Source organism: Kwoniella bestiolae, chromosome 5 (assembly GCF_000512585.2).
Source record: "Kwoniella bestiolae CBS 10118 chromosome 5, complete sequence".
NCBI classification, from domain to species: Eukaryota; Fungi; Basidiomycota; class Tremellomycetes; order Tremellales; family Cryptococcaceae; genus Kwoniella; species Kwoniella bestiolae.
The window spans coordinates 2,146,211-2,161,196 of record NC_089245.1 but is presented as its reverse complement, the minus strand read 5'-3'; the positions used below and the strand labels follow the sequence as shown (position 1 = coordinate 2,161,196).

The 14,986-nt window shown below is 47.2% G+C and overlaps 7 protein-coding genes across 7 annotated transcripts; 5 read left to right on the top strand and 2 right to left on the bottom strand.

Annotated features, from left to right (window-relative positions):
• Positions 1-832: 832 nt before the first annotated feature.
• Positions 833-2,849, top strand: I302_107206 (uncharacterized protein; the record flags this gene model as incomplete). Its single annotated transcript, XM_019192144.1, has 7 exons — positions 833-921; positions 990-1,108; positions 1,174-1,287; positions 1,377-1,481; positions 1,547-1,938; positions 2,013-2,606; positions 2,676-2,849. 7 exons carry the CDS (start codon positions 833-835, stop codon positions 2,847-2,849), a joined length of 1,587 nt encoding a protein of 528 aa, XP_019045141.1.
• Positions 2,850-3,362: 513 nt separating this feature from the next.
• On the top strand, positions 3,363-4,595 carry I302_107205 (uncharacterized protein; the record flags this gene model as incomplete). The annotated part of the gene is made up of 5 exons (XM_065870415.1): positions 3,363-3,851; positions 3,901-4,227; positions 4,280-4,354; positions 4,402-4,462; positions 4,519-4,595. 5 exons carry the CDS (start codon positions 3,363-3,365, stop codon positions 4,593-4,595), a joined length of 1,029 nt encoding a protein of 342 aa, XP_065726487.1.
• A 353-nt stretch (positions 4,596-4,948) lies between these two features.
• Positions 4,949-6,166, top strand: I302_107204 (uncharacterized protein; the record flags this gene model as incomplete). The annotated part of the gene is made up of 6 exons (XM_019192146.1): positions 4,949-5,260; positions 5,324-5,424; positions 5,497-5,602; positions 5,671-5,869; positions 5,931-5,943; positions 6,013-6,166. 6 exons carry the CDS (start codon positions 4,949-4,951, stop codon positions 6,164-6,166), a joined length of 885 nt encoding a protein of 294 aa, XP_019045143.1.
• A 357-nt stretch (positions 6,167-6,523) lies between these two features.
• Positions 6,524-8,699, bottom strand: I302_107203 (uncharacterized protein; the record flags this gene model as incomplete). Its single annotated transcript, XM_019192147.1, has 8 exons — positions 6,524-6,702; positions 6,764-6,866; positions 6,958-7,270; positions 7,352-7,455; positions 7,527-7,949; positions 8,033-8,328; positions 8,445-8,584; positions 8,665-8,699. 8 exons carry the CDS (start codon positions 8,697-8,699, stop codon positions 6,524-6,526), a joined length of 1,593 nt encoding a protein of 530 aa, XP_019045144.1.
• Positions 8,700-9,489: 790 nt separating this feature from the next.
• On the bottom strand, positions 9,490-11,579 carry I302_107202 (uncharacterized protein; the record flags this gene model as incomplete). Its single annotated transcript, XM_019192148.1, has 3 exons — positions 9,490-9,963; positions 10,076-10,375; positions 10,518-11,579. 3 exons carry the CDS (start codon positions 11,577-11,579, stop codon positions 9,490-9,492), a joined length of 1,836 nt encoding a protein of 611 aa, XP_019045145.1.
• A 563-nt stretch (positions 11,580-12,142) lies between these two features.
• On the top strand, positions 12,143-13,231 carry I302_107201 (uncharacterized protein; the record flags this gene model as incomplete). Its single annotated transcript, XM_019192149.1, has 4 exons — positions 12,143-12,220; positions 12,338-12,412; positions 12,604-12,749; positions 13,135-13,231. The coding sequence occupies 4 exons, from the start codon at positions 12,143-12,145 to the stop codon at positions 13,229-13,231; spliced, it is 396 nt and encodes a 131-aa protein (XP_019045146.1).
• A 471-nt stretch (positions 13,232-13,702) lies between these two features.
• Positions 13,703-14,950, top strand: I302_107200 (uncharacterized protein; the record flags this gene model as incomplete). Its single annotated transcript, XM_019192150.1, has 5 exons — positions 13,703-13,858; positions 13,936-14,025; positions 14,097-14,195; positions 14,332-14,569; positions 14,685-14,950. The coding sequence occupies 5 exons, from the start codon at positions 13,703-13,705 to the stop codon at positions 14,948-14,950; spliced, it is 849 nt and encodes a 282-aa protein (XP_019045147.1).
• Positions 14,951-14,986: the final 36 nt, after the last annotated feature.

Sequence of the window (14,986 nt, the reverse complement as noted above, 5' to 3'; positions counted from 1 at the left end):
TGCCATGAACTGTGTCTGCAAGACCTCGTTGGATTGCAGATATGCTCATAGGTCCTCTTATCCATGGTTCGTAGTCAGCATTGCGGTTGCTTGGCCTACCAGTATACTACGAGACTTGTCTGCATCAATATGCAAGTTTATCTAGTGAAGCTCAGATGCCAAGATCCCAGGTTTAGTGTATTTTTAAACTCGGATAAAGATAACTGATCTCTTGGCTTGCATGCAACATCCACGGTATGCTCGTACATAATCACACTGACTGTACTCAGGGATCAGGGGTGGGAACCCATTTGACGTTTCGAACCGAAGTTCCGAGTTCGTGTAATGAGTCAGACAACATTCGGGACAAGCGACGAATCATGGTCATCTGATTTGTCCCTCGAGAACGTAAAGCCAGATCCCTGATGCTGTAAGATCCTGTTGATCGAGTATGTACACTGATGTCTATCAAATCTTCGTATTCTCCCCTGGACCCTTTCACCCCGCAGTGCCCATTCACAGCCCTCGATGTGATTCTCATTCAAGAATACTTGATGTCGTCTCCTCAATTTTACCAAACAGCAAAAACCGGCTTATCACGTCCCGGCGAAACATTCCTTATCTAGACCCGACCTACCGAAGGGTAATTTCCTTGTTGAAACAGCGTCATCTCTGCGTTCTCGGGTCCAAGGTCTCGGATGGCCTATCGACGGTTCACGTGAACTCTGATATCCTCCAACGAGTATATATAATCTCGAGGTTGTCCGAATTCTAGGTAATTCTCAATTCCACACTTGTCTTGAAGACGAAAACTTGACACTTTCACCTCGCACATCACACACACGTAGCCAAGATGCCGTCTCTCGCCGACTGGCGCTCAGTGACCCCGATGCTCATGTTCTGCATCCTAACATTCGCAACAGCTGATTTCACTTTCGGTCTGTGAGTCACTTTCTCGACTTGATATTGACCGTGTCGTATCAGTCACACTGACTTTCAACATATCACAGGGATACCGGTACTTTCGGTAACCTGCAGGCGATGCCAGCGTTCCTCAACGAGTTCGGAGAACGGAACGCAGCGGGGAAGATGATTCTCAACACAAATAGAAAATCAGTCATGAACTCTGGTGAGTGACCTTTTCACGTCCGCACAAGCCAGTACTGTACAGTATACTGATCATGCCTGGATAAGTCGTCTACCTTGGTCGAATGGTCGGTGTATTCATCTTCGAACCCGCAACTGAACGATTCGGTTTCAAAATGATGTTCGTCTTCCTCTGTGCGGTTCAACTCATTGCCGTCGTCAGTGAGTACAGTCTCACAGTTGCTTCATTCTCAAGCCGACAAGCATTGTTGATTGAGATCCAAAGCTGACTATCGGTTGTCTCGCGTCAGTCGAACTTACCTCAAAAGAATGGATCCAATTCACCGTTGGACGAGTGCTCACATATGTGACCATCGGTCTTATCGAAGCTGTCATTCCATCCTACAGTGCCGAAAGTAAGTGGAGTCCTGGGACATGTCTCACAAAGCAACAACAGGTGCTGACATACATCCTGAACCAGTCGCTCCAGCTCCCCTACGAGGATTCTTTGCCGGTCTCTTTGTGCCATTACAGAGTAGTGTGGGTATGTTGACCAGTGGCGTCGCCAAGGCCTTTGCTACCACTCAAGGAAAGGTCGGGTGGATCATCCCAATCACCCTCCAAGGTATCCCTTCTCTTATCGGTCTCAGTTTGATCTGGTTCACCGTCGAATCTCCTCGATGGCTCCTGAGTAAAGGTCGAGAGGAAGAAGCCCTTCACAACCTTCGAAGACTAAGAAACCAACGCGATGTCGATGCTGGTATCCCCGAAGCTGAGATCGAAGCGATCAAATCTGCCATCGCCTATTCCAACTCGATATCCCAAGGTTCTTGGATGGAGCTTTTCACGGGTTCATACTGGAGACGATCAGTCGTGAGTTTTGCAAGAGCCTTGCCTGTATCTCGTCACAATTACATCGGTGCTGATACTACCATGACCCGGTACAGTACGCCGCTATCATGTTCATGGCCTACGAAGCCGGTGGTAATCAATTCTACAATGCTTATGGACCCTCTTTCTTGGTCGAGGCTGGCTTGGGGAGCAAGACCTTCATCTACGGCATCATCGTCAACCTGTTCGGTGCCATCGGTTCATTGACAACGATCCTCACGACCGATACAATTGGACGAAGACCATTGTGTATCATCGGTTCAGCTTCATTGGTGCTTTGGGATTGTCTCATCGGTGCCTTCGGAGGTGCTGACGATATCACTACCAACACCCAAAAGCAAAACATCATGGTCGCTTCGTTCATCTTGCTCATCTTCTCGACCAAAGTGGCTTTTGCAACCCACTCCTTCATCGTCACCACTGAGATGGGTGGTGTCAGGATGAGAAAGAAGTTGATGATGGTTGGAGCCTTCCACGATGTCTTATGGTCCTTCTTGACCGCTTTCTTCACTCCTTATATCATGAAGAGCATCCACGCACACATCGGTTTCCTTTTCGCTGGTATCGCCGGTATCGGTTTGCTTTACGCTATCTTCCTCCTTCCAGAACTTTCAGGTAGATCTTTGGAAGAAGTCGATGAGCTCTTCGAGGTGAGTAAAAAATCCTTCTCATACACCCCTCGACCTTTTCGCTGATGAGCATGATTTCCTTACCCACAGAAACCACGATTCAGATGGGGATGGCAATACAAAGGTGTTGTCACCACTGGTGCTGGTGCCCAAATCGCCAACCTTGAAAGACACGACGCTGCTGCTCACGCAGATGTCGAGACTGGGAAAGACGGTGAAGTCGGACAACACATCGTTGAAGTTGATGACGATAGGAAGTATTAAGTCCCTGGTGATCTTCAGTCTACTCGGAGAGTCGCGAGTTGCCTAGAGTGAAGCTGAAAGAACGAAGTCTTCATGTCTTGTTATCAGATCATATGAAATCTACTACGTCTTATATCTAAATTTGGTCGCTCTTGTATATGCTGGAAAGGGAGAAAGGAAAAGGGAAGAGAAGATACTTGTAGAAAAGCCCATTAGTGCTATTCATGTCATATCATTTGTTGATTAGATACAGTTGTTTCAAGAAGTCGTATAGTGTGATTTGGTAGTACTCGGTTTATGCATAGTTGTGATACTCTTCCTCTCCTTGTCCCCATCCTTGTGCTCGTCAATGGAGATGTAGTGTGGGATGTATACTATAATCAACGTGTGGTGAGTGGTCGAATGAAGATGGAACGAATCGAAGAGAGTCAAAAGTCGACAATATCTCTTCTCTTTCCTCATCTCTTCCTCTTCTCATCTCCCCCATCTTCTTCATCTTACTCTTTCCCTATCCGACTTGATCTCTAGTTGAGCATGCTCATATCATCGTTGAAGAACTCAACTCTTTCACTATCATCCAGAAGCATAGGTCGACTCTTACAGCCCCATGACAGATATACACGTAAATACGCATCTCAATCTACTTCACCTCCCCTTCTGAGACCAAATGCAGAAACTCCCGTTCAACATCACTCCAACGACCCTCTCAATCACTTCATCCACGACAACATCCATCCCATCGCACACTTCCAACCACTACCCAGCGGCAGTCATCGCTCCAACATCTCAACCACACTTCCATTGATCCTTCCATATGAATCTTATCCGGATCCAACTAGACGTGCCGATCCAACCCACTTGGTGGAAGAACACCATGGAGATGGAATAGTCGTCGTTATACATCTAGTCAAGGAGAGTTTGAACAAAGAGGTTGACTTTGTGGTATCTTCGGGTTTCATAATAGAACCAGAAGGATCGCAGGATGAGCAGCTGGTGATCACTTGCTCTCATACGCTGGACCAGGTGAGCTGCAGCTTGATTCTCTCATTCATCACTTACTTATTCCAAGCAGATATCCAACAGATACCCTCAGACAGCTATTCACTCCTTCATCGTTCCATCCGCATCCAGCTCTGCTCCATCCCCCATCCCTATCACAGCTTATCCGTCTTCCTGCATCGCCGATTTACTCGTCTGTGCCATCCCTCGACCCGATATATCCTTGCGCAGTCTACCTGTCAGCCCGTTCCCCATCTACAAAGGTCAAAAGGTATTAGTGCATGAGTACGGCTCAAGTCATCTATCTAACAGTATACCATGGATCGGAAGTATGATACAGCGTGAATGGATATCAGCAGAGATGCTTGGGTATAGGAATTACGGCTGGAGAGAGGTTCAGGTGGGTTCTTGTTGAATCCATACGATGTCTAAATGCTAAACTCGACTTTCAGCCTGGTACATCCTCTGCTCTACCTTATATCACTTTCTCAACTCGACCCTCCAACGGTTCCTCAGGTGGACCCATTGTAGATGCAGTCTCAGGAGCAGTGGTGGGAGTGGTCAGTGGAAGTAGGACATTGAGTGCGGTCAAGGGGGAAAGAGGGTATGGAGCATCGGCCGAGAACATCTTCGAGGTGAGTTCTATGTTCTCTGCTCATTACAATAAAGTTATTGCTCATCTAGATCGCAGCTGTTCTCACTTCCTGGATTTACACCTTCATCTCAGAAGAACAGATCATCGCCATCCCAGTAGAACCAAATTCTTAGAGTGCTCATCGATCAACCTACGTCGGGATGTCCAAGATCATCAACCTCTGTATTCATTCAACCAGTCCTTTCCAACCAAGACAGAAGATCACTCAACCACTACGATATACATGGTCTTCATCCATCTCGTACGTCCCATCGATGCATACCCCATACAAAGATCGACTGCCCGCTTCACCTCCCCCTCCCATGACGTAATTCCATCTCGTTTATCTTGGCGAGGATGATGTGATCCACCAGTAGATCACTCTCGATCGACTACTGCATTCAACCTTTCTTTCTTCAGTTTTACTTAACCCATCATTACTACAGCATATTCATTCAAATCATCTCCGCACGACTCCGTCACTATCATGTCCGCTGTCAACGACAACCCTTCCGGCAAACTCACCATAGCCTTCTTCAAGTGCGATTCCCTCCAGAAGGAATCGATAGAGAAACATGGAGAGTACCAAGACGTCATCCACAATCTCTTCGAACCATTATTACCGGAGCCGCTCACACTGGAGACACTCACCTATGACGTGTTGGAAAAGAGGGAATACCCAAAGGACGAGGATTTGGAGAAGATAGATGCGATAGTGATCTCTGGTAGTTTTGAGGATGAGGCTCATTCGGATACTAGGTGGATATTGAAACTGGCTGGATTCTTGATCAAGATCTACGTGGGTAAATGTCTCTCATTCTCTGCCCTCGAAGCACACATGACTGACCGATCTGCTCGGTAGGACGAATACCCTCGTATCAGGATCCTGGGTATATGCTTCGGATTACAGGTTATAGCTAGGGCGTTTGGTCCTTCTCAGATACAGGAGAACCCTGAGGGATGGTGAGCTGCTGCAATTCCCCCTATCCACATGTCAGTCTGTCTGTAGCTGACGGAACCTCTTCTGATATGCAGGGAAGTAGGAAGTACTCGCATGGACCTCACTGAAATAGGGAAGAGTCTGATATGGGGAGAGAATAAGAAGTCTGCCAAAGAGCCGGAAAATCTCAAGGATCACGTCGTGAGTTTTCGATTTATCAAGTGAATCCAAATCTTCGTCAGATATGTACTGACCAAGCTGTCATCCAGAACATGCAACAAATACACTCTGATATCGTTACGGAAGTCCCATCCGACTTCCATCTTCTTGGCATATCTGAGAAATGCCCCGTGCAAGGTGTAGTCGCCTTCTATCCTGAGGGTCATCAGCCTCCTGCGTTCACACACTCTCACCATCATACTTTGCCAAGTGAGCCGTGGTGTAATGTACACATAATTGCCTTCCAAGGTGAGTTACTGCCCGGCATTCACGATTTGTACTGTACTAAAAAGCTTTCACACGTTCACAGGTCATCCTGAATGGTGAGCTCACAACGGCCAGATACGTTCTCGTGTGAAATCAGCTGATCGCTTTAGGATGGCTTCAAATAGGCATGAAGATATTCTGATCCCCTTCATCGACAACTACGAAAAGAAAGGTACATTCGATGCCGAGTTTGCTGAGAAGGCAAGAGAGCAGAGTAAGAAGGAACATGATGGAGAAAGGATAGGAAGGGTTCTGTTAAGAGTATTGGGTGTAGCATAGCGGACAATACCTAGAGGCATCTGTAAAGTGGTGAGTGAGCGACTCTTCCGTTTTATCCGATTCATCCTCCATCGCTGACACTGTGGTGCGACAGTAGAGATACAGTGTTCGAAGTTCACACACTGCATGAATAGCATTAATGCATCCATCATCATCGGAGCACGCTCCGCCTCACAAATATCTTCCAACCATATGAATACAATCAGACTGTGACGGAAACCAGGTCTTCCACCATAACATTCTGAACAACCCTTTAACTCCATATCCAGAATCACATGTCCATCATCTTATCCCAATGATATCAGGCTCTCCGCTATACACCAGCAAACCAGCCCATCTTGACTTTCATGGCCCATTCTATGACTCGATGACGGCCACTGAAACTGCACCTTCAGGACCCTTTTCCAGATCTTTGCCATCTTGAGCGTCGTTGTTCTCCCTTGCAATCCGTTGATCCACTTTGGATACAGCTGCGCCGGTACCTTCAAAGGCTATCGCAATCTCTTCCAGCGTGAACCCTTTAGTCTCCACCATGACTGCAATGTACGGTCAGCGATCGTTATCGCAGGACAAGCCTCGACTTGGGATTTCACTCACAGAAGTACGCTAATACCCATTGGACTGATAGAATAGGGACGAAGACTAGGTAATATTTCCAACCGATCGTATCGAGAGCGATGGAGTTCACGTATGAACCGTACTATTCGCTTAATCAGTATATTCCCTTCACTTAAAGCTCTTTTCTTGCGATGACTTCTCTCTGAGTGATGTAGGAAGTCGGAGATACTCACAGCTCCCCAAGCTTGATTAACAGTATTCCAAACGGCCATTCCCTTCCCTCTTAACGAGTAATTCAACACCTCAGCAGGGTAAGAATAGAACAACGGTTGACTAAAATTGTTAGGGATAGAGTATATCCAAACCATCGCTACTGATGCTATACCTGCTGCTTTGTTCGTTTGACCGGATTTGGCGTAAACACCATTCGAAGCTCCCATCGCGGCCATGCCGAGAGCCAGGCATGGCCAAGCTACCAGAACCATGTGTCGTCGTTTGATGTACTTTAGGGAGTAGGCACCGGAAAGTTGCAGGATGAAGGACCACCTGCACGATATGAATCATCAGCCATCCCCGAGATACTGCTGTCTCTACTGCTGAAGAGGGGCAATTATTGCGTTCACTCACATATTCAGTCCAGTACCTATACCAGTGGTCTGAGCAGCTCCTTTGATACCGCACTGAGCGAGTACGACAGAGTAATACATCGTGATGATGTTTGATCCGTTGAGCTATATCAAACCAGGAGCACTCGTATCGTCAGGTCCTATATACTTCTCTAAGGAAATAACGCAAGACCTACCTGAGGCATGAAAGTCATCAAAGCTGCCAGCCCCAAACGATGTTTATTCCCCGGAATCTTCAAAACCTGTTTCCAGCTGTACTTCTTACTTGCCTCTTCGAGCGCTATAGTAGCTTTCATCTCCTCCCATTCAAACGCGACCAGCTCATCCTCCGCGTTTCCATTGCCATGATACTTGATGAAGAACTCGTGGGCCTCTTCTTCCCGGCCATTTGCGATGAGATATCTTGGTGTTTCGGGAACGAACTGGACAGCGACGAGCATGTAGATGGCTGGGACGAGCTGGAGCAGGTAGGGGATGCGCCATGACCATGAATTTTGGAGGTACGAAGTTCCGAAGGTAATCAGTGAGCCGATGGTTGACCCGAATACCCAGTTGGCATCCCACAGAGCTGCTAGTTGAGGTCTGAAGCGTGGGTGGGCCTGGACGAAGAAACGAAGATGTCAGCGATTAAACTTGTCTCCGAGCCGAGTTGCACCTCCATTCGTGTCCCCGAGTCACTTACTATTTCCTGCATCATAATCTGCGCCGTCATGAGAAAAGGCGGAATACCTGAACCAATGATAGCACGCGAAGCGACGAAAAGCGCATATCCAGTATTACCCTGTTTGACCCCCGCGATCACACCGACGATGGTACCCAGCATCATAGTGATGGTGAACCACCTGATGGGCCACTTCCTTCCGAATCGATCGACCACGTAGGCGTTGATGGGTCCCATGCAGATCCCGACGATGTACGCTGCGGCGTTCATCAGACCAATCTTGTTGGCGTTGGGGTTTCCGAGGTCGGTGTGCCAATCTGCCGTACAACGGAAGCATTAGCCTTGGCGAACAGGTAGGTAAATATGAGATCGGTTGTCGGATGGAAAGGCTGGGTTGACGATGTGATGATTTTAGAGAAAGGAAATATCGTACCTGGTAATGCCTGAAGACCACCCGTGATAGTCCCATCATACCCGTTCAAAAATTGACCAACATAGAGGATAGAAGCGAAGAAGAACAGACTTGCGAGACCGCGGTTCTTGGGCCACTGGACAAAATCCACGGCATTGGGGCTATATCATCGGATCCGCGTCAGTATCTGTCTTATTATAAAATGCACGATACGGTGGTCTAATCCGAAAGACACACTCACATAGCCGCCCAGTTGACACCTGTTTCGACTGTCATTTTCTCGGACCCACAACGTGAAATGACTTTTTAGATAGGGGAGACGGTTAGGTGATTTTACAACAAGGGGTGTTACATATATCCTCACACGATACGGAACCCATATCTCCGTGTATTTGTATCTGTTGAAAATAGCTTATCTCTCGTGTTCGGTGAAATACCGGCTCTCATCCCATTCTCCCCTTCCCTTTCAGCTCTTCCCCCTTCTTTCGCTGACCATATCAATATCCTCCCATTGGTCCAGCCCTCGGCCTGAAAGCGAGAATGTAAAGTTCATGTGACCATGGCTTGAAGCTGCATCAGAGCAGAACAACCAAGACAAGGATGAGCGCGGATGTTATGATAGACTTGCAGCGTTAGCGTCAAAATTGATAAGGAATTTTCGGATCGGATTGGTTGAATCCGTATATCCACCGAATAGACGGGCGAGTTTTTGGGTTGACGGATGAGTGGAATGAAGTCGACCTCGGTCTCCTGCATGGGATATGGATACCGCTTAATCATCATTGATACTTTATCTGGGCCTGTCCAAGTCCGATCATCCAGGAGGTAGATAAGAATGGTGCTTATCTCATGGAAGGGAAGAGGAGAAGAACTTGAGGTGCAAACGTGCAAGATCAGAAGAAAAATGATGAATCGGAGTGGTAGAGAGAAAACTCGAGGTGTCACCTGAATGATTGAAATCGCATGATTGGGAAGCTGTAGAAAGAGGACGAGATCCTTTCGATGGCTCTTGATAACAAACTTGGACATACAACTTTGGCCCATCTGATATGAAGGGAGACAACCGTTACAGCCCCTCCAACGCGTTGACTAAACCCAATCTAGCCTGTTCCTGCTCGTGTTCATGGTTTGTGTTGACACCAGTATCATTGGTTTGCCCATTTGTCCCAACCCCCATATCCACGGTATTCTCCTGCTCACCATTCCCAACAACATCAGTCGTCATATCACTATGAGCAAACTCCGCCCCTCCAATCCACCTAGCAGCTTCTTCAGGCCAAACACCTCCCATTCCGCTCGCCCACATCCACCCTTCTCCCAGATCTCTTGGTATATTCCCTTTGCGCATGATACCGGGGGACATGGTGAATCTTCGGTGAGATGGTGCGACGTGTCCTGCGCGGATAGTGATTGGTGAGGGAGATGAAGTCGATGAGTCAAGTGGTGTTTGGGTTCGGGGCGTGGAAGTGCTCTTGGAGGTGGAACGGGTATCGGATATTTGGGCCGCGTGAGCATCGAGTTTGTTGTATATTTCGTTGAGCTGTATTGAAGGCAAGCAGTATCAGCAGAAATACTCCAGGTACAGCTCTGCCCGTACTCGAACAAACGAGAGTAGCTGTAATATCGGATATAAACTCGATATGCCAACTCACAGATTCGCTCCTCCATCTTGGCGTCCTGACTTCCAACACCTTTTCGCTCAGCCCTACAACCCACCCATTCTTCCCGCTCCCATTGCCATTTGTAGTCGGCTGGTCATCGTCGACTTGCTTCCTCCTCATATCGTCCCATAATCCCTTCCGCTTATTCAATATATTCTCTAACTCTCCTTCAGTGTCTTCCCCGGAGGATGAGTATTCACTTGACATGTAGTCGATATGAAGTGCCGAGAGGGGCAAGTTGAGGTTTTGGAATGAAGGGTCTGAAGCTGTTCTAGTACGTCTTTTCTGTTTCTAATGGCAGTGGACACATTACACATCAGCTATAAACGATACCACTATCAAGAAGACCATGATCCGAGAGGAGCGTAAGGTGATGGTTTTCGGGCACATTTGCCAGTTTCCGAGTCAAACATATGCTAGCGAGATGACTCACCAGATCCTTCCTCGCCCATCTCCTCCTCTTCTTCGTGTACTTTCCCCTCCTCTCTTCTCCCTTTGGATCGTTCTCCTGAGCATACCTCTTGCACATGTTCACAAAAGCGGTCTTCGTCGTTCGATCAATGACTTCAGGAGTGATATCGGATTGGGGTATCTTGGGGTATAACCCATTCAGACATTCCTTGTAGATCTCCTCTGATATTTTGTTTACCCAGTCAACATTTACATCGTCGTTGAGTTGCTGAGACCAATCGGGTATGAACATCCCACCAGCATTGGTACTAAGTCCGACGCCATTTTGAGGAGCAGACGTTGGATTTGATTGAGGATGGGGCAACGGATCATCCATACCTACTCCTAGCCAGCTTCGTATCTTTGTTCTGACACATTTCGATAACTCTGTTTTCCTATCTTTCTCTAATCTTTTACCCGTACCTTCATCCCTTTTCACTATCTTTTCTTCCTTCGTATCGGTCTCATTGTTATTCCTCTTTCTCTTTACCCTTCGTTTGGTTGTCGAGCTTCCTCCCTCCTCCTGACCTGATACCAATCCGATAGATACAGATGTCGAAGGTATAGCGATCGGAGTGAACGCATCCTGATTCTGATGTAGATTTGGATCTATGTCTGAAGGTAATACTGATGAATGTTCTCTTATGTGCTGTACAGCTTCCAGCGCCTTTTCCACCTCGTCCTGTTGTTTACTAGCATCTATTGGTGTGGGTGTCGAGATAGGTGTGGTGTTATTGCTGTTGCTCTTGGCCATTCGTCGTAGTTTCACTATCTCGGCGTGAAGCTGTTCTCTCGTCCATTCGTGTAATTCTTGATGGTCCTCTTCTTCGATTTGAGATCCATCGATGGACTGTTGTTGCTGCTGTGGGTGTTGTGGGAGTGGGAGTGCATTGTTTATGGATTGATCTACTATCTCGATTGGGATTGGTAGTTCGTTATGATGATTATTGTTGTTGTTGGTATCGATTGATTCGAGTGCTCTCACCAGATCCACCTGGACCTGATCTGGCTGTTCCACCTGATCCCCCTGCTCCACCTGATCCATCTTTCACGTCTATATGATGATGCTATGATTGTGTGACTGATAATAATGAGGATGATGATGGGAGATTAAGATGATGAGCATGATGATGATAATGATGATGGGGATGAGCATGATAAACAGCATGATGATAAATCGGTATTCTCGTTACAAACCTATTTGATTCCGCTAATTGACTTCTCCAGTACCCTTTGACCCACACACCGAACAAATCGTAATGGGCCATTACAAACAAGGAGTCTTTACGGAGATATGATCCATGTCCGTTAATACTTGAAAAGCACGAGACGCGTCTCTGTGAGAGAAAATGTTGAACAAGAGGACATCATCTACATCCTATATCATCATATACTTTTATATCGTATAAGATACTTGAGCGTAGCACCCAGGATATCCTACAGATCAGAGGTAGCGAATTAAACTCCAAGGCTTACAGCTACACGAACATTCAGAGGTGGTTTATCACCAGAAGTCAATATGTGGTGAGTGCTTCTCTTCCGGGAGTGTTGTTGCCTGTCCGAACTATGTCCCCGCTTCTTTGTCACGTAGTATTGCCCCTACTAATCATGCTCCACTTCTGCAGTAAACATATTCTGAACGCTCAGGTGGCTATCAGAGCGCCATGCTGTAAGAAATTCTTCGATGTGGGTTGAGGTTATTTTCATCCGAGTTTAACGGCTGCAATGTCGAATCTCGTCGCTCCTTGTCCCTCCGGGTCCCCTCACATTCGACTCATATCGGTGCTAACGAACTGATTATAGTGTCCGCAATGTCACGAGGAGAGTCAGGATCATCCGCTAAGAAAGACGATGGAGATGGCTTTCATGTGTAAAAAGGTGAGTGGATTCTGCATCATCCTCGCTCTTTCACAGTGCGACACCCATCATATCCCTGATCCCGATCAAGCTCCCTTGTGTGCTCTACGGAGTTGAAGACTGCCTTCGGGATCTCATCTGTGTTCTCCCGGTTTATCTTCGTCATATAAATGATCTTCACGCTGACTACTGAATCTACCTTGACTATACAGTGCAAAAAAGCTTTCCGAAAAGACATGACGACCTACGAAGAATCGGACGAGTACTGCCCTCATTGTGACAATCACTATGTGATAGAAGCGAAAGAACCACAGGCCATGATTGGTGTGGAAGGTGAAGATGCCCGAATAGATGCTAGGTGAGTGCTCTGGTCTCGTACTGGTCTTTCTCCGGTATCTTCCTTCCCTGGTCATCGAGTATGATACCGCACTATATCGTTTATGCGCTTTACGGATGATGTGATCCTCTTCTGTCAATTTCACATCTTGCCATGAACACCAACCACATACCCTGGTCAGACACATGCTGACCATGCTCTGTTTCCCATGCGCTTGCCTTCTTCACTCGCCTTCTTCACTCGCCATCCACTACCCAATCATCTTCCCATCTCGTCCTCATATTATCGTCAACTGCAATTTTTAATGACTACACACTAAACTTATCACTCGACCAAAACTTCGCCCTTCGTATCTTGACTATCCCCCATCCTCGCCCTCCGCTCTCACTCGCAATCGACCATGCAGGATGATCAAAGACGACCGAGTCAAGGAGGACCCTCAGAGAAGTCTGTTCGCTCAGAAAGACGTCTCCGACAAGATAGATACCCCGCTCTGGCAGTGACGAAGAGGCATATAGTATGGAGAGAAGATTACACCGTTCTCCCCAAAGATGGATGAGCAGGATCAGCTGGGAAGGGCAGACCCAAAAGATGAAGGTGGTTCCCGGAGTGAGGTTCGGGGTCTGGCGTCAGTCATTCCACACTATAAGAGAACGCTTGTTGAGTTGTATGTATCTCTATAATCCATTCGATCAACGACGAGAGATGATAAGAATAACCAAATCATTTTCTAGCATAAAAGAGGATTTCGGTCGTGACCGATGATATGACGTGACTGATATCAGCACTTGACTAATCCTCTCATCCGAAATGATAAGATTGCATGATATGATATGATGTGATTGGGTCTACTATGTTTCCCGAGATGATGTGCTTGCTTAGATGAATAGCGAGTATATATAAATACAAGTACACGTACAGTCATGTTCGGGCTGCTCTCTTTTGCTTGGCACAGGTACAACTTCCAAGTCGATATGTCAGACCAAGAAAATTCACCTTCCATCGCTCAGCGAGTCAACCATATCAAAGAAGCATGGCATGAAGGTCGACCTGCGTATGGTATAATCACTAAAGCTCCTGGTGCGGGCCTGGTCAGGACTTTGGCGGGATTGAAGAGGTACGGACTGGATGTGAGTGCTCACACAGATCTACGTGTTACAACACCGGACAATTCCACCGAAGCCAAGCTGATACATGAGTCATACAGTTCATCGTGTTGGACGCGGAACATGGTAATTACGATGAGAAAGCGTTGTACGATGCCTATCACTCTATAGCTGCTTTGGGTGTTTCTCCGGTGAGTGGCTGTACTTGACACGGATACTCAGGACGTGGGTCACTGATACAGAAATTTCTCTTTTACTTCAGATCGCCAGATGCCCTGGTATGGGCAGCGAGAAATGGGGCATAAGAGTTGCCCTGGACGCGGGCGCTCATGGGATCATGATTCCATTGTTGGAGTCGAGGGTGAGTGTTTTGTCTTTCTTCGCTATTCATCTGGTTCGGCAAAAGGTCCTGCTTTACCACTGCATATTTGCAAGAATACCTGCCAAAACAGTGAACAGAATGGAAAAGCAATTGACGGTGCACGTTTACCACACAGGAGCAAGCGGAAGACGTAGTTCACCGTGCCAAGTTCCCACCCTTTGGAGGACGCACTTCAGGAGGAAGTTTCCATACCCAAGCGTTCCATCTGAGCGGCCAAGGTGAACCTGCCGGTCGGACATTGACCCAGGAGGAGTACGTCAAGAATGCCAACGACGCTACGTTGGTCATTGCCATTATTGAGACGAAGTTGGGGTTGGAGAATATCGAGGAGATCGTTAAAGTAAAGGGATTAGGTGGGTAATGAGTCTTGCAAGGATCTTTCATTGAACTTTACCGTCTGACTATTCCTGCAATTCCTCCCCGTCGTGCGCGAATGAGCCAGAGCTAACAGCCATGCCATACGATCAGACGCAATATTCATAGGCCAATATGATCTAGCGCTCTCCCTCGGTTCTCTACCTCAATCCGATCCCAGGGTTACAGAGGGAGTAGAACAGATATTCCAAGTCTCTAAAAAGGCAGGTATACCCGTGATAGCTTGGTCGCCTGGTGCGGAATCGAAGGAAGCGGTAGAAAAGGGATACGAGGGCGTTATCGTCGGCTTGGATACTACTGTGATTGTCAATGCTTTCAAGAAGGAGCTAGAAACTGCAGGAGCGACTAGTAGATGGTAGCTCTTAATTTTCAGTTCTAGGAATGAGAACGCATCG